The sequence below is a fragment of the Homalodisca vitripennis genome, chromosome 1 (assembly GCF_021130785.1).
Source record: "Homalodisca vitripennis isolate AUS2020 chromosome 1, UT_GWSS_2.1, whole genome shotgun sequence".
Taxonomy (NCBI): Eukaryota; Metazoa; Arthropoda; class Insecta; order Hemiptera; family Cicadellidae; genus Homalodisca; species Homalodisca vitripennis.
In genome coordinates, this window is record NC_060207.1 from 140,477,910 (window position 1) to 140,502,824 (window position 24,915).

A 24,915-nucleotide genomic window follows, 5' to 3' on the forward strand; every position below is an offset into this window, starting at 1 on the left:
TCGATATTCCCAAGACAGGACTACAAAACTAATAATGTGAGAATTATTTACCATTCCCATTGTTTGCTTAGTCAATAACATTATATAAAAACCTAATCGTATCTCTGTGTGTCCGTGTTTTACTCCATCACATAAAAGTACCGGACCGATTGTACTGAAATTTTACATGAACATTTTTAGGGTATTAAGCCAAAATGTGCAGACCCAGTAATACACATCCATTTATAAAGGAAGTGAATCAAAGTAAGAAAACTAATCATCAATCAATATCAGCTAATAAATTGTACCGTTATTTAGTTGTACTTCATATAGTACATATTTTCGCCACCCAGTTACTTGTTACTGGTTAGTATAAGTGTTCCGATGTTCTTGGAACTAAATTCTTTGCGGATTGGTAACCTAATTGGCACGCGTATTAATTTTTCTCTCGGGAACTTGGTAGCTGCCGTTCCTGCTGCCAAGTAACATCTTGCGCGCATTGTCCGTAAGTACAAATTTATATTTTCGTATCATAAGTTAGCCCTTTCATGAGAGACATCTAATTTGTATGTAATGTAAAGTAAAATTATAAATTGTAAAGTAACTTACCTTGAATGTGTTTTATTTGCCAGATCAACTTGGATAATATTTGTGGCGATGTCCTTCTGACGAGACCACATTGTCGTGATTATAAGTTGTCTCGATAAATGGCTAATGCCGTCGCGATTTTGTTTTAGACGAGTTGCAGTTCGCTCTTCGAGTTCACTTCTTGAGTTCAAGCCAAATTACTTCATGTTTTAGACTTCCAGTCTACTAATCTTCCCCTTTTCTGGCTACAACTGCATTGTCGAGCCAAGAATGCTGACGTCCGCGTTTGTGAGTCGAGTTCATCGTAAAGGGAAGTTATTTTAAAGTTTCAATAATTATTAATTACGAAGGTACAATCCATAGAACATTGGAACATTTAGGCCCATCCCATGGTATCATACTTTAGTTCATTCATACTCTATTTGGCAGCAACGTGGCAATACTTTATTTTATTTCACCAATTAGAAGTGGTGCTTTTATGATTATTTGCCAATATTAAACATATACGTAAACTTCGAATTTCGAGTATTCATTACTACGACCTCAGCGGATATCCAACTCCATGTGTATTGTCCATTCGTCACAAAATATGTCTTCTTTGTCGTATAGTTGTGGTACAGTTGAGGGGTCATAGCTCATCCTATTGGTCCCAGCTCTATACACGATTTTGTAATAGAAACTGGTATTTCAGATCTTATGCCTAGAAATTGGATTTATTTTTGGTTCCTCATTCTAGTAGTCAAAAATTTGAATTATGGTTTATAGTGAGTTCAGTCAATAATTCAACTATTACTAATATGTTAGCGAAGGAAGTGTGGTCTGATGTATTCTCCTCTGCAACGGTAGAAGGTAAATCCAACGTAGTTACATCAGTATTGTTATATTATTGTGATGTGGAGTTTCATAGTCATAGGAATAAACTTATTAAAAAAAATAAAATTCACCCTCTAAACTTATCCTTTGTAATAACTTATTACATTTGAGACAAGAGCTATAAGAATTTCATAAACGAACAAGAATCCTTGAATCAACGGAACAAAGAAGACAATTTTACATAAAACTGGTTAAAATATTATACATCTCTATACGCATTTCTAAATGTTAGAAGTCAAAATCTATGCGAAAAATTATTAGCGAAGAAGGAAATAATAACTTCCTCTAGCTAGAGCATTTGTTTGATTGAGCAAGTTGTCGTTTTCACTGCTTATATTGTTTAGGATACTCTAGATAAAACAAATGTCATCACTAAGATAAGAATATTACTGTTTTCAAAGCGTGTTTTAACGAAACCTGTGTAAATAAATCTCTTTTATATCCTACAAATTTAGAAGATGTAAACAGTGTTAAGATATCTAAACCCCCAATTCATTCAGCAGGTATAGTCGAAATATGTAAATTGTTGAAACGTGTTAAAACTATTGTGTACAGGACTGTCAAAAAATTTCTCAATTTTTTTAGTTGGCCATTGTCAAACCGATTAAAAACCCTGGTCTTTAAATATCATGGTTCAAATATAAACTCATTCCTATTCTTTCATAATTTACTAAGGTTATTGGAAAATATTCTCCATTTTTCCAATATCTACCTTCTATTTCTAAACAGTTTGTACTTGAAAAGCAAAAACAGCATACTTAATACTTTGTTCTGTTCTATAAACAAAGTAGTTGACGTCCATGAAATTATATTTGGGGATTTGAGTAAGGTTTTTGATCTGGTTGGTCATTTTCATCTTTTCAATAAACATCATAGACTTGGTATCAGAAGTACTCATTACTTTGTTTCTTCTAACTGACAGAGTGAGCTCAGACGGTAGAAATACGTTTTTTTACAGTTAGGGAATTTTTACGAAAACAATATTATAAAAAATTAGATGTCAAAATGAAAACTCAACAGGGAACTGTTTTAGGACTTATTCTTTTCTTGGCTATAATCAATATCACAAGGAATTGCACTAATAAAGCAAATTCACACCATTTAGCGGACTACACGCCTCTCTTGTTGACTGCCGCAAGAAGTTGATTTCTTTATTAAATCATATTCCCTATTTCAACGGTTTATCATGGTTTGATAGTTTGACACATAAACAACGCATCTATTTTTTCTCTATCTTTAGGCTTGATCTATTTGACGATATGCATATTATTTCTGGGAATTTGTGTTTACAGTAGATAGTACAAAATCAGAATTTTTGTGTGCTTTTAACCTTAATTAAATCTGAAATTTGCTATTTGTACATTTTTTATTGTTAAGCTTGATTCTTGATTATTTGCACTGCAACAATATACGACCCACGTGTTCATTTAACACACATATTTCATTTGATTTGTGTTAATAACACATTTAAATGTTTAATATTTTCATCTAGGTCTTCGTAAGGTGTTTAAATATGTCTGAGAGAGCCTTTATAGATAGAGTATATAGTTTTGACAAGAAATCATTGTTTTACAAACTGCTCTTATACTGGTGTGTTGTAATACTGTGGTACAACTAATTTATGAATGAACTTATTGAACATGAACTGAGACAGCTGGACTTACGAAGCAGAAGAAGGCCCTTCGCCCTCCTTCGTCCAAGTATCATTCTACCAACCAAGGACAGGGTATCTGGTATGCAAACAATAAGCAACGCTACCCTGTTCGCATTTGGAATGTGTTCATCCTCTCAACCCCTAACATACAAGAAAATGACGGAAAAAGATTAACGTAATACTTTGATGGGTAATCCTGTCCTTGGTAGTAGCCCACCTACCCGGTTATTGGTGGGTTGCCCGGAGGTCACATCTCAAGGTCGAGTGTTAGAGGGGGCTTTATAGACCTTCCATCCGCCAGGTTCAATAAATCATTCTCCACCTGATATGGCAAACCACCCAGATAGGACGTATGTAACTTCTATTATGATATGAAGATTGACGTACTATCGTCTTAAAACATTAGAAAATACTATTTAAAACAATACTGCATAGTATAGAAATTTTGGGGTTTACTATAAATACAAATTAAAAATATTTGACTTTGTATGTTGTACAGTAATCGATCAAGAATTCAAAATAAGGGAATGCATACTGACGAGTAAAATTGAGATTACTTAAAATATTGATTAACACTATTGTTTTGTAGACCCAAAGATATTTCTGGTTGACAAATTCTTGATATAAACAATCTAAATAATTGCAAACATTACTCAGAGTGTAGATGGTCTGAATTAAATGTACTTTAAACATGGTTAAACACGGATATTAAAAATACCTAATATTTTCAATAATACGATCGATTAATTTAAAACACAAAGTCCTACTATTGTGAAAAATATAATTAGTTTGCCTCATATTCTGACTGAACCAATGTTACGAACACTTGACGGAGGATGCAAGGTCATTGCAGTGTGCATTTAATTGACGCCTATTAAAAATAGATTTTATAACAATAGGGGTAAAGTTAATTAATTACTTAGCTCCTATTGTCCTCAAGAAATTTGAGAAGAATTTTCCAACATGATGACAGCTTGGCTTAGGCCAGTCAACGCAAGAATTTGGAGGGTTCCGCAAGGATCCGTATTTAGGCCGGTTCTATTTTATTCTGTAGAGTTGTCCCACGAAGAGGTTTTAACGTTTGATTTTATATTACTTGCCCATTTATGCACCAAACATTTTCAAACTCTACACAGTTAATAAAATAGGTTTAATAATATTCTGTGAAAATTAAAGCCCCCTAACAATTGTAGAAACAAAATGGAGACATTGAAAATTTTACCATTTTGATTCCTATAAAAATTCATATTGAATTACCTGATTTGATTACTGCGTTGCAGTTTTAAAGAACATCAGTTTAATAACGCTCATTGTTGAAAACAGCTGTTTGATTGAAAACTATTGCTTGTGCTATAAAACATAACCTAACCTCCTCCATTACAGATTTACTGATATTGAAGTTTATGATATTACTGATTACTGATAACGAGAAATGGCCTTTAATGTTAAAAAAAAGTGGAGTGTTGTGCGTGGGCCACTGCTTTTGGCAGCATTACAGAAGCAATTAGACAATTTCGTGTTGCCTATCTAGGAGTTGAACCACCTAACAATCCAACAATAACTAAGTGGGAAAATTTCTTGTTAGAAACTGGAAGTGTCGTAAAAAGTATTCTAGAGAATCAAATGAGGAAAGAGAAGTACTAGTATGCGCATCAATGCTCCGCTCTGCAGGTAAGCCGAAATCACTAATGAAGGTTGAATTTGAAACTGGCGTTCCAAAGTCTTCAGGACAGAGAATAATTAAGAAAAACTAAATTAAGTTTTACAAAAGTCACCTAAATCCTAATTGACATACTCAAATTATTTTTTAGACGAATCCAATATATACCACATTGGTGCTGTAAATAGGCATAAATGTAATTATTACAACACCGGTAATCCACACATTCTTGAATAGGTTCTACTAAAATCAAAAGGAATTACTGTTTGAGCAGCTGTCAGTTGTAATGGAGTGCTATCTTACGACATTTCAGACAGTACAATGACTGGGAATAGATATGAACAGGTTTTAAACTAACAATTCTTGCCTCATTTTACGGTTCCAGAAATGGATCAAGCAATCTTCCAACAATATGATGCTTCTCCTCATTTCACAAATCCTGTCAAGCGATTTCTAAATGACAACCTCCATGGCCGTTGGATTGGTCGTAGAAGTGATTTTTTAGGTTTGTCACCAAATGTAATTTCTTTCTATGGGCTTACTTAAAGGAACAAGTTTATACCCGTAGCTTCAATAATGATGAGGAATTAAAACAATCAGTTGAAGAGAAACTTCTCCGGATACTGCAGAATTTCTTTGTAAGAGCTTACGATTCATTTGTTAAGCGCTGTTATTAGTGTGTCGCTGTGGATGGATTACAGTTACTGTATTTGTAGGTTTTAAAAAATTAAACAAAACCAAAATTCAAAATGCCACTATTTTGTTTCAACAATTGCTAGTAATTTCACAGAATATTTTAAAACCCTATTTAATGAATTGTGTAGAGTTTGAAAATGGTCGTTGGATAAATGGGAAAGTGGCATAAAATCAAACGTTAAAACCTCTTCGTGGGACACCCGGTATATAAATAACCTCCAATGAGCATTATTGAATGCATCAAGACATGGGGGCTTTGTGAGTCATGCAGTTTGTCAGGACCCTGCATACGTCTTCCATTTGAGCCAAACCCACTTATTCTTGAAAAGGGGATATATTTTCCCACTGAAAATGAACTCAACGGTCGAGTTTAGCACTTTTTGAATTCTACAAGCACCCCTCCCACCATGAGACACTATTTCCGTATGGAGGGTAGCAGAAGTAAAATCCTGTAAATACAAGTGATTGCATAATCTGCAGTTTCGCTGACTCTGGAAGCATATTTCTAAATCGATATAGACCCCCTAAGGCATACTTTGTAGCATATTTTACATGCTCACTAAAGTGAGTCCTGAAACCAGTATGACTCCCAAAGTTTTCACTTTGTCAAACACTACGAGACTGTTACCACACAGCCCTGAATTGTTGGTTATTCTTGCCGAGGGTCTGTACAATAGAGTGTGGGGCCACGTGAAGAACTGTGACCTTGTCTATGTTGAGCTTAAGATCAACACAGCTTAAGTCACTGGCCACAGGCTCAAACTGAGTAAGTCATAGTTGATTTGATCAATAGTCTTGCACTTATACCATTTCAAGTCATATGACAAGTGCAGCTCACAATCGAATAAACGAGGAGTACAATACTGCACACACCTGGGAAAGTCAGAAGAAGTGTGCAGATTGAACGTAATTGGACCAATACCGCTGCCTTGAGAAATGCCCCTCTGTTTTTGAAAATGGCAATGGTGAGTCACTACCAATTCTGGTTATCTGTACACTGTATACACTATATATAATAAGATGAACCTACTCAGATGGAGCCAAGAAACACACAAAACAAAACACAACAGACACACCTCCAACCCCTTCACAACATAGCAATGTCTTCTCTGTTTATGCAGTACATTCTTCATGATGTAATACCGAGTTGAAGTAATAAAGATTGATACGTTTTGATTGGGAGCTGCACGTCTCTAGGGAATAAAGAACCCACTAGACCGCTCTTTCGACATCCTCTAGTCTCAAGTCGCGAATCCCGACCGATGAACCCTGCAAAGATCCCAGGCCGCCAAGCACGCTGCGGTGTGATTATACACATTACAGCCGCGACCCGCAACTACGCCTGGACGTGTTGGCGTTGCGCGGACTGGCTGGCTCGGGCTGTTTGTGACCGACTGGAAAACCTCGGGGACTTAAGTTGGCATACGTTGTAGTGTGTATTATGAGTTTGTTCTACATAACCTGGTAGGCACGTCTCCAATACAAACTGTGAAGCTACCAAAAACATAAAAAATTAGGAAAGGAGAAAAGAAATTTTAACAATTTTTAAAACAAATCCCACTTCTGATTTCTTCTTCTTCTCTTCTTATCCATACCATCACAAGATAAGAATACTAGGTTCTAACTGTGAGAAGTGTGTATTTAGCAGTATACAGGGTCTCTTCTACGCTGCTTAACGCCATAGACAAATTTCATACATATTTAAGCACAAACATGGCGTACAGCATTAAATATAAAAGTTGTATATTGCTTGAAAACACTACGAGTCCCATTCAAAAGGAACAGGTAAATTAGTATTGTCCACGAGATGAATCGTCCATTGGATACCGGCAATTAAGTGATCAACTTGGGTGTTGTCATTTGGGTAGACGTGCTCGTCTTGCCAGCTTTGTCGGATAGAAAGAAGTTCATACCTATAAGAAGTTCTACCAATACTGTTACGTTATCAGCTGTGCTTCTCAAAGGACTCCAGAATGCTATCGGAGTAAGATAACGGTCGTATTGGTACCCAAGCTACTTATTATGGGGTTTTCAAAATATCTAGTCATGAGGAAAAGCCTTCTCTCGATGAGGTTTGCACCCAACTGCGTCTTTTATTTACCGTTATTGAAGCCTTTAAGTTAATGGCATGAACATAAATTTAAATTATATTTTTTTTATTAACTGCCTATTTTGTCACCATCTGGATGGTTTGTAGCGAAATAAGAATGAAATGAATGTGTTAACTCTAGATAGATACAATATGAAAATACCTACATTAATTAATGTCTATTTAATGTAATGGTAAACTAGGAAAATGTTTGAGCAGCTCTAATTTAATACAGAATAATTGTATTATTCTGAACAATGTTTGTTGTCCAGACGATTGCCTCAAACTACTCCTTTAGACTCATTTTCCGAACTGTGTTATTCTGAACAATGTTTGAGGTCCAGACGATTGCCTCAAACTACTCCTTGACACTCATTTTCTCGAACTGTATTATTCTGAACAATGTTTAAGGTCCAGACGATTGTCTCAAACTCCTCCTTGAGACTCATTTTTCCGAACTGTGTTATTCTGAGCAATGAGTAAGGTCCGTTGGTTGGAAGTGAAACAGGTTCAGAGCCGACAGCCAGTCACGAAAGCTGGACACTAGCCAGACGCAATGTAACTGTGTAAAATGTTAGATGGCCAATCAGTAAGTTTAGTGCATTTAAATTACCACGAGGGGATGGAAATATCCCGACCTTCCTCCAGAAGGGTCCAGAATTTCTTCATGTTTACTATGTGAAAGCTTCAGAACCAGCCTGCCTTATGGATGCATTCCGCATGCCTACCATGTCAGCAAAGTGGCTTTAATTCCGAAGTGCAGTTGTGCAAATTGAATCCAAAATCATTACGTCCATCAGTTTTTCATTGTTTCTCTTGACTTTGAAGAAGCTGAAGAGACAGTTAAGGACAGAGATGAGTTATCTCAAATAATGCTCTTCATTGATAAAATCACGCTTACCATACTGGTAAGTTTTGCGGCACCTCTTTGCACACTCTTAAATCTTTGAGTCAAGACAAGCTTGGTAACTAAAACTGTGCACCTTTCTTTACATAGAAAAGGTATTTGATAATACTAATGGCACGGTTAATTGATGCTGATCCAAGGATTTGCAGACAGATTGATGCTATGTTTTGTTTCAGTCTTATTACCGGTATACTTCATCGGAATTCTTTTGATTTTTGCTCCAGTAAGGAGCTGTAACAAAAGGGTGTTTTATCGTCTACTCTAGAATATTTCGGTTATTAGACGATGGTAGGGGACCATTTTGAACACTTACTTTGATCACAGGTACTTAAAAATTGGTGTTTACTTGTAATACTTAGTAATTTACATTGTTCAATTGTTTTAAAATTCAAATAGCTATAAGTACTGAATGAATCCACCTTTTTAAGTCCGGTTTGCGGCATTGTACTCAGCTAAGTAAGACCTTTAATTTGATACCAAACTTGACCTATGCTGCTATTTAATAATTTTGTCTGACTCCTTGTGGACCGTCCCCCAAAGGGATTATCTGGTCGGTAATTGGGCAGATATGTGCGTTACTATCACCAGTAAGCACGTTTGAACTTTGGTATTTTTTTATATTGTGGTTTAAAAATTAAAAAAGAGGTTCCAGACTTAATTGACGCCCTGTATATAGTCTAATATTGTTTACCAAGCCATTACAAAAATGTAAAAACTAGCTCTCTAGATCGATGACTATGCCACTAAGGCGATAATAGTTTCCTTCACCAGGAAAACAATCATGAACCTGTTTCCTGATTGAGGCTGGGAAAGTTTGACTAAACTCAGCTTGAAGTCTCAGTTTCGGGTCAAATGTGTATGCTGATATGGAATTAACATTTCAGTAATGTGTTTTGCAAGGCGAGACAGGCCATTATAACAACCATACACATACAGGGATTAAAACCACATATGGGCCATTGGCTATACAGAGTGACAGTAGGATAAGAAATAACATATAACTCGCTAGTTTGGTGGACAAAGACAAAACAACCAACAATCGAAGTCAAACTTACCAGCTTACAGAGAATCGAATTAGACAATTGTAACATGGTGTAGTATATAGATGGCTCTTTGGTGTAAAGTAAATCTGATTATAGGATATATCATCTTTCATAACAGCTCATAGTTGACGTTTGTGAGATCATTACACAGTTTTTCAGTTTTAAATCTATGTTGTCTTAGTCTGCATCAATAAGGGACTTGTTCAGGCGTTACATCGATCTATGCGTAGTAGCTTTATTTGATAGTCAAGCTGCTTTTATGGCACTTAACTCAACAGAATTGAATTCCAACCTGTTTCGGGAATGCGTTAAGACTATACATACTTTAGCTGGTCGTAATTCAGCACATCTGAGGTAGGTTTCTGGTCATGCCGGTTTTGTTGGCAATACACACGCTGATGAACTGACAAGAATTGGCTAAAAAAGCACTGACTATATAAAGATCCTTAAAGTGGTGTCTTTCAGCTTATTTATCTAGTTGTCCGATGACCAGTGTAGGAAAACTGTTAGTTCTAATTGAAGTTAGGGGAATAGCTGTCCCACTAACAGCATATTAGGTGTGCACATACGCCTAGGTTGACGTGCAAGAAGCTAAGTGTCCTCATCAATCTAACCTAATGTGTGAAGCAAAAAGAATGCATAATTCTGTTATGTATAGATTTTGTTTGGTACCCTATATATTTAAAGCTAAAGATGTATCATACCTAGAAGTATGCGTAACAGTTTTGCATTGTCTAATTCAAAGGTATGTAGGTCTAGGACGAAAGAGAGATGGCTGATAGTTTAGATCGAGAGTCTGATATTATCAAGCAAGAATTGATTGAGCTGAATCATCCCACAGAGAGAATACCGTCATTGTCAATTTTATTACTTATTACTTTGGCGATTACTAAATTAACTGTTGGCGATGGCATTAAGCAAAAGCTAGTTTGAAATATAACCCAAGTGAATACAAGATATAAAATCCATGATTATAACAACGCAGAAATACACCACATCACGTGTCGCGTAACAGATAGCAAAATGTCAAGTCTATAGCTCATTCCATGTTCGATGTATTCTGTGGATTGGTAGACAGGAAGACATGTTTACATCCCCCAGCAGACAAGAGAGAAATGGTGTTAGCCTACGAAATGATAAGCTTCAATGACCCTAGGCCAAACTCCGTATTTGGACATGGACCATCATAGAACTCATCCTGTAAAAATTAAGGTTCATGAAAAATTGGCAAAGCAATAATATTAAACTCAACATTAAATTACAATCAAGCCTACATATTAAACAGTTCTCTTAAGAATAAAGGATATCCTATAAAGTTACACATCATAATATGTAAAAGACCAAAAATTGTACTCTTAGGAACAACAACAACCGAGAAAAGTACTGTACTTTCTAGGGCTATTATACAAAAGTAATGCTACTTTTAAAACAGCACGTAATGTTCCAAAAACATATTTTTTAACGATAACTGTATGTAATAATCCTCCTAGTACTATGGTTTTTGATACGACTCGAAATTTTAAAAACGTATTAATAATACCCAAACTACCCCCCACGAATTAACACAAAGTTCAACAAACCTTTTGGCTCTGCATCTTGTAAGCCTCTAAACTTGTAATTTAATAATCGATTTCAAAACGTTCTGCAGTAGCACAACATAAATAAATTATCCGATAATTGGTAAAATTACCAAAATTGTTGTGTAAAACTGGCCAAAAGACTACATTGACCAGGCAGTAACTCCTTAGAATGAACAAGAATCGCAGTGATACAAACCTTAAAATTAAACTAATCCTGAACTATTTTCTCTGTTCTGTGACTGTAATAGGCGTCTTAGTATTTTGTTAGGTTATGCTATATTTAGTATCGGAACATCCTTGTTTTTAGAGACCGCACAGTGAAAGCAGATAAAAAAAAGGTTAGGCAATTCTTTAATTAGAAAACATATAAATTAAAAATCTTTCCCAAATTGTCCATAATTTAGGGACAAGAATTCGAGATGAAATGTGCAAGGATTGTCCTGACATGCCCTGATTGTCACGTGACGCCATCTGCCTGTACAGCACGGAGGTCTGTGATGCGTGTAACCACGGCATCGCCAACGTGTTGGTCACGGCTTCGCTTCAAGCGGCACCAGCCCGCAGCGCCGCGTCTGAGTGCACGATTCGTGCGTGAACCGATTGCCGCGGTTAAAGTGTGAAGACGTTGCATTCATCACTTGTGCTATGGCGTTTTCAAAATGCACGTAGTGATCCCGAAGAAATAAGCAACCAATTATTTATAGCCATAATGACATGGTGACATAATCATTACAAACCTCAAGCCAAATATAGAGGATAGAATTAAATAAAATAAGTCGTTGAGCTCAATTCTACTGCTTCTTATAAGTTTAATTAGTTAATATGATGATAATAACACAGATAACTAAACCGATCATGTATAATCCTTTGTCTGTGATAATAGTAAGCAAGGGAGCACTTCAGTATCACACATACGTCCTTTAACGTCCTGTTCCACGAATCTTTTGCCCCTAATTATTATCAATCATAATTATTGTAGACAGTCAATTAAAACTGTTTGCGGGGCTCAGCCTTTATTGTATTTCTAATTTTTATGCCTTGTGTTATATTTCTATATTGATGAAACTTAAGTAAGCCAAGTTGACAATCAAGTTATTGCTAAAAATCAACTCAAACTCTATATCTTCCAAGGGCGATCTGAACTGAATACCTTTATAAGGGTTAATGTTATAAAATGGCTTCGAGTTTATCACTCCCTTTTAAGGAATTTCAAGTCTCTATCAGGAGTGGTCCATGTCAATTGTCATACATAGTTTTGTGTAATTTTGTTTCAAATTAATTAACTGGCAATCCCTCACCAGCACATGTAACGTTAATCTTTATGGAGCTAAAAAAATGCGGTGTTTGTCTGAACAAGACGTATAATCCGTTTCAACAAAGAAGCTAGAACTTTAAAGCGTGAAGGATTATAGAGCTAGAACTTTTATTTTGTGCCGTTATGAAATGTATAATTTAAGTGTTATTATTATATTATTATATAATAATTGTTAATAATTGTTGTTAATAATATTATCGTGTATCGTGTTTTAAAGGACAGTAATTAAATTACTTTTAACAAAATTCCATTTCTTAAAATAAATCATAAATTCAGAGTTCCAGTTCTGAAACAAACTACAAAACTGCTTTATTATGAAAAATAAGTTGGAGCAATGTTTCAATAATAGACTCACTGAAATAAATAATATATAATATTAATACGACCCTAATTTTAAAAACAATATATTAAGACGAATTTCCACTTGAAAATAAACACAACATTTAGAAATATAAGTACTACATGATTTTTTTTAATGTTACTGAATTGTGTGTAATGAATAAAATTACATTCAATGCAGTATGGAAACTATACTGTATACAAGTTAAAAATACAAACCATTTGAATGTTCTGTTTTTTAAGTAAAATAAAGATTCTCATTTCTGCTATACCCTAAACGTTAAGTTATATAAGATAAAACGAATAAATTTAAAAAATAAAACAAACAAATAAATGTAAAATAGCAAAACTCTCTTCTTTAACAGAGAAGACATTGCTTTTCTATATTTTGCATATTACTGTATACTGATTATAAGGAAAGTTATCTTTCACCATAAAGAATTCCAACCTTTTAATAGTGTCATTTCTGGGATCCTATATTGGTCTATTTAGAATTTCGATAGCTATTGATTTAAAAACTACTTTTTGACCAACGAAATAGATAAATATCAGCCAACAAATTTGAAACTTAGGCTAATTATGAACTAACTTATTTATTAGCAAAGTGCACCAAAATAAACAGAGTTATACAATGTTTCGATAAATGAACAAGTTTACATTTAAAGAGGCTTCTTCAAAGTAACATAAGAAACTGGTCATGCACTATGCACATGTTCTATACTGCTTGTGTTCTGGAAACAGGTGTAATTAAATATATTATTTGTAAATTTTTCATTGCACCACTTAAAAGAAATTAAAATTTTCGACTTGCCTCTTAAATATAAAAGTTAATTTTATTTAGAAAACGGTATCATTAGTGTTGTAGTCTCGATTGCATTTATGTTTACAGAAAAATACGATAAGTTAAACAATATATCGAACGATATACTTCTTATAGAGAGTTTTGAAGTTGTTCTATATCTTCGAATTCAAGTGACTCCCAAACCATTGGATAACTCTAATGTTAGTTTTCGTACATGCATAATAATCGGCATTGTCAATAACAAATTTAAGTGACAAATATTTTGTGACCTAAAACCCACCATATAGAAGGTATTAGGTAACTCTAATTTTAATATATATGTTAATTTTAGAAAAATGAATTGCAAAAATAATATTTCTCCTATACATTTATTTAAAAAAGGAATTAGAGAAATATTCCATAAACTACTTTAATGTTTGAAAATATTTAATAGGTTTTTGATTTTATCCATTTTTGAGCAAATGGGGTTCCAGTAACTCAACAAGAATAATAATCCCCGATTTTTAAGAACAATCAAATGAAAGAGGAATACACTAGTTTATTACTGCCAGTTTGTAATGAGTGAAGGAAACAGGATTTTTCCGGACATTTGCCATCGTTCAGTGAAACAAGAAATCAGTAACACTATGTTTCGAGATCTGCAATCTGATCTCTTCTTCAGGTAAACTTTCTTCAGGAGTCAGTCGTAGGTGGTCAGTAGACGAATGAAGACGCATTGTGACCTGTATTCCGTAATTTAGTTTTAATGATTAGTGTTGTGTATAGTTTTTATTAAGTGCATGTTTATAGAGTTAGTGAAGTTGACAAACAACATGGTGGTTGTGATTCCTGACCTAGGCGTGCCACAACGCTTTGGTAAGATTTGTTTATTTTAACCTAGTTTGTAATTATGTATTAGGTTAGTTCTTTACCTGAAGAAGATATCAGATTGCAGATCTCGAAACGTAGTGTTACTGATTTCTTGTTTCACTGAACGATGGCAAATGTCCGGAAAAATCCTGTTTCCTTCACAATCCTTCCATCGTCAAAAATAACCTTCAAATAAAGAATTGTAATGAGTGTTGCAACGAATCGCAACGGTGCCACAGTGAACATCTGCTTACAGTGTGTCGAATCAGTGCTCTCACAAATAATTCTTGGATTATTACAATCTCGTTGTGGAGTCCATCTTCAGTCAACAGACGACGAACCAAAACTGCCAATAATACGCAACCGTCTATAGATGTATTGAAGATGCTGGAACTTTATCGTGATTACCTGAATCTGAACCAAATTGAGCGTCGATGAATGTGACCAACAGTGATCAATATTGAAATGAAATATTGTTCCTTCATCACAAACTGCCAACACTCTCAATCATATCACTTTGGAAGAAGGAGAGGTTATCCTGTTCCGGCCTCCTCCGGTTAAAATGGGTAGGAGAAGATACTCCCTCATGTTCAGGATAGAAACAACCTGTAACACTAGGAGAGACCCTTTCACCCCCATTCTCATCCTCCACAGTAGACCTGTCGATCCACCATTTCTCCAATATCTATCCAACATTTGTAGTGCCGCTCCTAGATATCCATTGGGTTGCCCAGATGAAAGTGATACATCGGATTTTGTTTACTCATTGATAGTGAAACTGGAAGGTATAGGCCAGGCAGAAGAGAACCTTATAAGGATATTTGTAATCTCACAACCAACTTGCTTATTATTAAAAAAATAAGTAAATATTTTAATAATATTTTTATTGTTCTCATAGTATGAACATGTTATATTGAAACAAAGAAATAAAACTACACGCTACTTGTGTAGAATATGGTCATATACATTACCATAAAGCCTAAAGAGACTGAAACATTATTTTGAAGGACAACAACCACAAGGATGCCCCGGCCTATACAGTCTCCCGGCAGTGACGCCCGTGGTGGTCCTGAGGGTAAAACTACAAAGCGGTATGTCGGGAATACGTACCTTGGTAAGAGCTCCGGTTATTCTAGGAGGGGTGTCCGCGCTGGGTGGAATCTCCGGTGAAGACTCTTCGGAGAAGAGTGTCTCATTACCACTGTCCGCCCGCGCCATGTCCCACATCTATAACAACATTGATAGGTTAGGTTTGATGTGAAAATTACGATTCAAATTAAATTGGCAATTTCCTATGCTATCTGATATTGACTTCTAGTGGCGATAAGAACTCATTGTATGCACTCTTGATGGAAGCACCTCCTCCACTTAATTATTTTACTGAGAGCAGCAATTTTAAAAAGAGATCCTCCTCGATTTTGTATTAACCACCCATCTCCCAAACCAGTCCCATTTATATATCCTTTTCCTGAAATCAGATGGCCTACTGACCAGCTTGACACAGAAAGCGGCAGCATGTTCACAAAGGCTATATAGTAGGTACTGAGTTGTTGAACCTTCCGTCGCAAGTTGGCCCTACCTCTTGTTCCATAGTGGTGTATATCACTGCACTATATCAAAGCATACTTCGATTGACAGTACACAGCCATCTCATAGGTATAAAGACAGTACAAAGCCATTAATACAAGCTCCACAGAGAGTATTTACGGTTATGATTCTCTGTGGTTTCACATTGAAAATATTCAGACACCTTTATTGAAGTCTAAACACTCTTTCAAATCTTTGTTTAATATAGAAGCTCCAGAAACTTATTTAGAACACTAAGTACGGATTTACTAAGCCAAAATAAGCCATTCTTAGGACTCTCAAGGAGCATTGTTTTGCAATAATAGAAAAAGCATAAATTCCTAATGGTGCTTTGAAACAAATATGTTCGACATGTGCATCCCAAGTTTTCCCTTGATCAAGGCGAATCTCGAGGAACTTAGTGAAACAGTTAATTTCTAAGAGTTTATCATTCACACTATGGTGGCATGGGTTTGATTAGCCAGCTGCCTTAGACAAAACATAATTTCCCATCGGATTTTCAGTTATTTATTTTTAAGTTTAGTTCTGGAAAGCCTTGGACACAACGACACAGCAGTGAAATGCAAAAAACGATTCAATTTCTAATCTTTCAATTCCACTGGATTTCATGCAGAGAGTTGTGTCGTCGGCGTGCCTTCCATATGTTTGATTGATGAACATAAATTGTTGGCATGATATAAATATATTATATTAGATATAGATTTAGCATAAGAATCGATTCCTGAGGGACTTCCATGAGCCACTTTGATACTTTCGGATACATCATCCACGACCTGTACGCACTGGCTCTTCCTTGTCTTTGAAATAGGATGAAGTCGGTTTACGCGACAGACCTTTCCAACTAGTGCAATAGTCGAAAACTGCGATATAACAGCAAGCGGGAGTATTGAGTACAGAAGTACAGAGTACATAAAGGCAGCGGCGACGTGGCAGTAGGATGCAGAGTGCCCGCATACTAAGGCTAAAGGAATGAACTACGATATAATAGCAAGCGGGAGTATTGAGTACATAAGTGCAGAGTACATAAGGGCAGCGGCGACGTGGCAGTAGGATGCAGAGTGCCCGCATACTAAGGCTAAAGGAATGAACTACGATATAATAGCAAGCGGGAGTATTGAGTACATAAGTGCAGAGTACATAAGGGCAGCGGCGACGTGGCAGTAGGATGCAGAGTGCCCGCATACTAAGGCTAAAGGAATGAACTACGATATAATAGCAAGCGGGAGTATTGAGTACATAAGTGCAGAGTACATAAGGGCAGCGGCGACGTGGCAGTAGGATGCAGAGTGCCCGCATACTAAGGCTAAAGGAATGAACTACGATATAATAGCAAGCGGGAGTATTGAGTACATAAGTGCAGAGTACATAAGGGCAGCGGCGACGTGGCAGTAGGATGCAGAGTGCCCGCATACTAAGGCTAAAGGAATGAACTACGATATAATAGCAAGCGGGAGTATTGAGTACATAAGTGCAGAGTACATAAGGGCAGCGGCGACGTGGCAGTAGGATGCAGAGTGCCCGCATACTAAGGCTAAAGGAATGAACTACGATATAATAGCAAGCGGGAGTATTGAGTACATAAGTGCAGAGTACATAAGGGCAGCGGCGACGTGGCAGTAGGATGCAGAGTGCCCGCATACTAAGGCTAAAGGAATGAACTACGATATAATAGCAAGCGGGAGTATTGAGTACATAAGTGCAGAGTACATAAGGGCAGCGGCGACGTGGCAGTAGGATGCAGAGTGCCCGCATACTAAGGCTAAAGGAATGAACTACGATATAATAGCAAGCGGGAGTATTGAGTACATAAGTGCAGAGTACATAAGGGCAGCGGCGACGTGGCAGTAGGATGCAGAGTGCCCGCATACTAAGGCTAAAGGAATGAACTACGATATAATAGCAAGCGGGAGTATTGAGTACAGAAGTACAGAGTACATAAGGGCAGCGGCGACGTGGCAGTAGGATGCACAGCGCCCGCATACAGGCTGAAGGAATAAACTACGATATACAGGTTGAAGGAATAAACTACGATATAACAGCAAGCGGGAGTATTGAGTACAGAAGTACAGAGTACATAAGGGCAGCGGCGACGTGGCAGTAGGATGCAGAGTGCCCGCATACAGGCTGAAGGAATAAACTACGATATACAGGTTGAAGAAATAAACTACGATATAACAGCAAGCGGGAGTATTGAGTACAGAAGTACAGAGTACATAAGGGCAGCGGCGACGTGGCAGTAGGATGCACAGCGCCCGCATACAGGCTGAAGGAATAAACTACGATATACAGGTTGAAGGAATAAACTACGATATAACAGCAAGCGGGAGTATTGAGTACAGAAGTGCAGAGTACATAAGGGCAGCGGCGACGTGGCAGTAGGATGCAGAGTGCCCGCATACTAAGGCTAAAGGAATGAACTACGATATAATAGCAAGCGGGAGTATTGAGTACATAAGAGCAGCGGCGACGTGGCGGTAGGATGCAGGGTGACCGCATACAGGCTGAAGGAATAAACTACGATATACAGGTTGAAGAAATAAACTACGATATAACAGCAAGCGGGAGTATTGAGTACATAAGGGCAGCGGCGACGTGGCAGTAGGATGCACAGCGCCCGCATACAGGCTGAAGGAATAAACTACGATATACAGGTTGAAGAAATAAACTACGATATAACAGCAAGCGGGAGTATTGAGTACAGAAGTACAGAGTACATAAGGGCAGCGGCGACGTGGCAGTAGGATGCAGAGTGCCCGCATACAGGCTGAAGGAATAAACTACGATATACAGGTTGAAGAAATAAACTGCGATATAACAGCAAGCGGGAGTATTGAGTACAGAAGTACAGAGTACATAAGGGCAGCGGCGACGTGGCAGTAGGATGCACAGCGCCCGCATACAGGCTGAAGGAATAAACTACGATATACAGGTTGAAGGAATAAACTACGATATAACAGCAAGCGGGAGTATTGAGTACAGAAGTACAGAGTACATAAGGGCAGCGGCGACGTGGCAGTAGGATGCACAGCGGCCGCTCGGTCAGTTTCCTTATAAGGATGAGGAAAGCAGGTCGGCAACATTTGAATACGACCGGAAATTCAACAAACATTTATCCTGGTGTAGATCAATCCCGTCTGATTAGAGCGTGATCTATCCCGGCCCTGGGGCTGCTGGGAACTGACTCGTGTCCCGCTGTGCCTGGCGGTCGAGAGAGGCGGTGCGGCGCGCTTGCTGACATGGGAGAACAAGCAGCTAGATCACGTGAGTTCTAGATTGGTTTGTAGCTTGTTTGAAATCAAAAAGAGGGGTAGAGTGTATTTTATTGAATGTATTTTGTTTTCCATTAAAACGAGTAAAATTATATACGATAACTAAACTTTTAACTTCATCAATAATAAAAAATATAGTTTAAATACTTGCCTGCACATGACACTAATCCAAGTTGTTTACGTATGTTTATTACTTGGATACTCTTTCCGAAATGAAGGAAGAAGGATGGGGCTGCACTGATTTTTTGTCCTGTATATTGTTACATAAAATCACAAAAAAACTACCCCAAAGCAGAATCGTTTCAATTCATTAACATTCAAAATTTGAATCGTATGCTTCTGTGGACGACCAACACAGTACTGTATCTTTCATAAAACTATTTTAAATTGTCCTTTTTCAGATTGCAAATTTGCACTGATTTTTTTAAACATGTATTTACAAATTATTTGTCATCTTATGATCTGTAGAAGAAAAAATAGCTATTCATCTGCGAACATTTTGTTCTTTTATCGGGAGTGTTTGGCTACTAAATAAATTTTTTGAAATCTGTTTTTTTCCAAAAATAGAACACATTTTTTGTGAATCTAGACGTAAATTGGTGACTTTTAGCACACTTAACGTAGCTATGGTGAGAGGGGTTTCTTTAATGTGAATATGAGCTTAGGTGAAGTTCGCTTTCCTCTTAGTGCTGGATCTGGAGTCTGGAATGTCAACGACATGACTCCTGGAATCTGGAGTCATAATAGTCAGGTATTGAAAAGGTAGGTGAAGAAGAAGCTCAAGATCAACTCTTAAGATCCTTTCGAATTAGAGACTCACAGACTACAAAATATAGTGTAATCTAGGTGCAGAAGCATTCTCATTATATCCTGATAAGACTATATTTTATAGTTTTGTAAGAATTCATTTTGAGCTTCTGTCTTTTTTATCTCTTCTAACGAACATGACCCATATTCCAGGAGTTATGTCGTTGACGGTTTCAGATTCCAGACGCTGCATTAAGAGGAAGATGAACTGGTTCTGAACTCAATATTCACTTTAATCCCACTATTACACAGCTATTTCAAAGTAAGTTACAGTTTTTTAAGCAAAAATCTTTACTTAAGTACCGACAGTTAATAAGTATTTTAACATGTAGAAACTTTGAACATTATGTTCCTAGTTCGAATATAAAATTCATATTCAAACATACGTCGTAGGAAACATAATACTATCGTGTTTAAAGATGAACTACTTTTATTGGTTTGAAGAACCTTAAACCAAATTGAAAAGATCTTGAATGTGTTAGGAATGAGTGTTGTGAATTTTGAACCGTTTACATCGGACTGATATGATGCGAATGATGAATAAAGCTTTACTGGGTATCTAAAATATCAGACTGTCTCCTCATTTCTTCCTAATGAAAGAACTTTATATATTATTTTTATTTGAATAATTTACGTACCATTCAGAAATAAATATGGCGACACAGTACAATTAGTATAGAAAACTGACCGATCGACGCTAGGGGTCAGTTGTCCAGTCTCTACACTGTTATCACTTTTCAGAACGATTGGCCTGTCATTGAGAGGTTATCGATCAGTGATGATGTGTTTAACCTCTACAAGTAAATGCATCTTAGCGCAATACGTTTTTAACATACCATTGTGAAGAAAGGGGCGCTAAAACAAAATTTTAACCTAAGCGATGGTTGCCAAAATGCGATTTCCTTACTGAATACAATAAATGTTAGGCTTATTGTTCACTCACAAATCCAGACAAAAATCGCAGCATGTTAACACTGCATTGTTCTAGCGTCTACTACTGTTGTTGCTGTTGCTTCGTAGTTTGTGTAAAGGCCTCAATGGAGATAAACAATGTCTAGTTGAAGCCGGTACCAAAGTGGGCCGAGGCGGAATCAGGATCAGGTAGTATACGACATGACACCTGTGACCTTCGCACCGGTACTGTAGTAAGGTCACGGAGTGACCTGCTTGCCTCATTCCCTCTCATCTCGTCTCATCCCCCGCCACAGAAAGTATAGGGTACGGTCATGCGAGTTGGCAGCAATCAGTGAAATGAAATGAAAAATATTACAAGTTAAAACTATGTGGTTTTTTTAGCACATAACATTGATATTACATTTAACATAGATACCATAATTTGCTGTTATTTTTTGAGTTGAAAATAATATGACCTTTGCATGGAAGTATAATTTCTTTGCACTGATGAATAAACTTTAAGATCTTTTAATTGTAAGAAGTAACATTCTTCAAACTCAGAAAACGGTTGCATTCTTTTACAGGGACACCTTTAGCCTTTGCTAAAACACATCACACACCACCTCATGTGCTCGCCACCTCATGTGCATACCACCTCATGTGCACACCACTTCATGTGCTCGTCACCTCATGTGCACACCACCTCATGTGCGCACCACCTCGATGATGGAAATGATGCCAGGGTAGATGGAGTTGAAAAGCTTTATCGAACAGTGTAATTCACAGTGAAGCGTTCACAATACATACAAGGCAGGGAGCTTGCTTTTTAACTCGGAATTTATGACAAAATGAATTTATAACACGTATACCAAAAATACAATTTAAACAAATGATTTTGAGTTATACTTAACGAAATAAATTTAAAATAGGGGGAATTTTGCCATTGTAATATCACATATTGCACTGAATGCATTACGCCGCGATTTGATCCTTCGCTTTACGTACGAAAATTACAACTCCAATACTCTACATGGAATTCAAGACCGCACAGCAAAGTTATTAATGTTTTCGCTAACGGGGACCACTTTAAGATATACAAGTAGATTTGTATTCGATATAAAACAAATTATTTTGCAGTAAGAGTGAATTTTGTTAAGAGCAATGATAAAAATAGCAAATCGACAATTATTCAATCCTGCAACACTCCTTTAGAAAGATTTAATCATACGCTATCGTCTTCCTGAACATTAATTATATCAGTTAATAAAGAGTTATATCAGAAAAATCAATTATCCATAACTTATTAGCTGACAGTTCGTGATTTGTGTTGGTGCTGGTAAAATAATTTAAATCCAAAGGAGAACTATGTGCATGGTACCGTGGGACAGTGGTATTGGACTTCAAAATATTCGGTAAAAGTGCCTTCTCGTCTCGTGGGATGCACTTGAAAAATAGCAGCAAGCATCTTCTGGCGGAGCACCAGAACACACAGTCTGTCACAAATTAAATTGACGAGCTGATGCTCATGGCAGAAGAGCTGCATCCTGACATATTTGTGGTTTCCGAGCATGGCTTCACGGCTGATACTGTTGCAATGTTCAGGATCAATAATTACGAATTGGCTAGCTTTTGTAACCGAACAAACGACAAAGGAGGTAGCATGACAATATTGGCCAAATCTCGACTAAATTACCAGCCATTAATAGTGGATTATAGCAGTGATCTAAACTTTGAAGTGACTGGAGTAAAAATCCGTTGGAAAATCACAGTAATTGGCTAGTATGGATCTGCAAATGGATACAGTACAATTTTTTGAAAACTTTGAAACACTTTTAATTTTTTTTTACTCAAAATTATTGAAGTTCATCATCATTGGTGACTTCAACATCGATGTTCTGGATTACGCTAATCCCCTGACCCAGCGCCTTCACGATATCTTTCGGTTTAACATGGTCCGTGAACTCACCAATACTAGTGACTGTCACGTCGAATACGGCCATCGACAACGTCATCACAAATGTTCCATATGTTTCTGTCTCTGTTCTGAACGCGGCCATCTCGGATCACTTCGCCCACGAAAAGGGTACGGATTACTCACTCCAACCAAAACTTGAACCGTGAAAATAAAACGAGACGTAAAGTCTGCAAACGTTGATCTCTTCAACAATTGTCTCAGGAAGGAGTTGGGGTCATTCTCAGATTCTATTAGTTAAGTGGAGGAAGCCTTCGACGGGTTTTTAAAACGGTAAATTTTACATTTAAATATCATTAGTCCATTCAAAAATGTCAAAGAGCATTTTCAAAGAAGAATAGGTACTTGGATTATTCAGGATATCCTCATCTCAAGAGAGGGGCTGAAGTTTTATCATTCAATATATGTCAAGACCGAAAATGAATAATTCAAAACTTTTTTCGAAATGTCAAGCACAATTGTCGAAATGAAATAAGGAAGGCCAATGCACGAGATGTCGAAACTAAACTATTGCTCAAAAAGCGCATTGAACAAAAAACAGCACAGCTCAACCAGGATTTTCCAAATTTTCAACTCTGATTCTTAAAAAATCAAATGAAATTATTGATGATTCTTTTGAATTAGCAAGAGAACTTAACCATTTTTTCATCTTTGGTTAAACCAGACTATTCATTTTTAGACAGCTCTTGCAATGATCCATAGACGAGACCGATCTCGTCAATTATTTGAAAGATAGAGAGCAGTGCGTGCAGATTGCGAGTGTCTTGTCAGGCAAAGTCAAAATGCCCTACGGTGTCCCACAGGAATCAATATTAAGACCAATACTTTCTTTAAATTTACGTCAACAGATGGAACTTATTGATCCATAAAGGAAAATTTATTCAATATGATGACAATAAAACTCTCTGCATCAGATAAAAATAAAAACGCAATTTTGAAGTGGAGTCATTCAGTGAATTAAATTCATGCATCTAACACTTATTCAGAATAATTTTGATGAAAACAAAAAGTTCAAAATCAAACGACGTAATATTTTGCCTTCAGCAACAACAAGGGCAAGAACTTTGATCGGCGGTGATGGTGGTTGACGTCCTTGAAGAAGCAGAATCTATCAATTTCCTTGGAATGTACTTTGATTAGGGGCTGACATGGGACGATCACATTGAATACGTTTGCTTTAGGGTTGCCTCAGGAATTTATGTTCTGCGCAATCTTGTAAAATTTTGTTCGACGGATGTATTAAAAATAGCCTATTTTGGTCTGATAAATACATATTTGATATACGGCTTGAGATTGTGGGGAAGCTGTTCCAAATACAGATTTGTAAGGGCTTTCAGATCCCAAATAAAAGCCGTCAGAATTATTTCAAAATTAACCCCCATAGAGTCGTGCAAAGATGCCTTTAAGGGACCTGGATTGTTGAGCTTGCCATGTCTCTCTCTATATTCTCGAGGTACCCTGCACTGTCAAATTAAATGCGATTTGGTACGGGGCAGGGATGTGCACCAATACAGGACTAGAGGCAGGAACAACTTTCGAGTCGAACAGCACAGGACGACAGCTTTTGAACAGTAGCCGTTACAAGTTGGAGTCGGATTAATGAATAGACTCTCTAAGGGCATACAAAACTCAATTAAACAAAAAATTCAAACTCATCCAAAGGAATTTCTTGTGTCGACTTATTGGGTCATGATGAGCCGCTTGGATGAAAATTTTTGAAATTAACAGCACCTAAGAAAACCCTCAGTTCTGAGGATACATACCAGTATTGTTTGAATTGTACGTATTTACCTTGACAAACATCATTTATCAGATGTAGCTTTTGTATTTTACTAGCTACGCTGACGCATGCCATGCATTATTGTAAATGTTTCATTCAATAAAGAATAGTATTATAATTATTATTAAATATAATGCCAAATATAATAATTTATATTAAATATAAATAAGAGTCTACAATGTCAATCACTTACTCTACTTAAGGTACAGAGCCGTTTCCGTCCAATACATTG

At 36.8% G+C, this 24,915-nt stretch overlaps 1 protein-coding gene across 1 annotated transcript in view; it reads right to left on the reverse strand.

The window, feature by feature from the left end:
* The window catches only part of LOC124372267 (leucine zipper putative tumor suppressor 2 homolog), an 88,009-nt gene that overhangs the window by 27,799 nt on the left and 35,295 nt on the right, over positions 1–24,915 (reverse strand). The window contains exon 2 of the mRNA XM_046830649.1: positions 15,485–15,601. Within this exon, the coding sequence (XP_046686605.1) occupies positions 15,485–15,601 (117 nt within the window). The remainder of the gene's footprint in view (positions 1–15,484; positions 15,602–24,915) is intronic.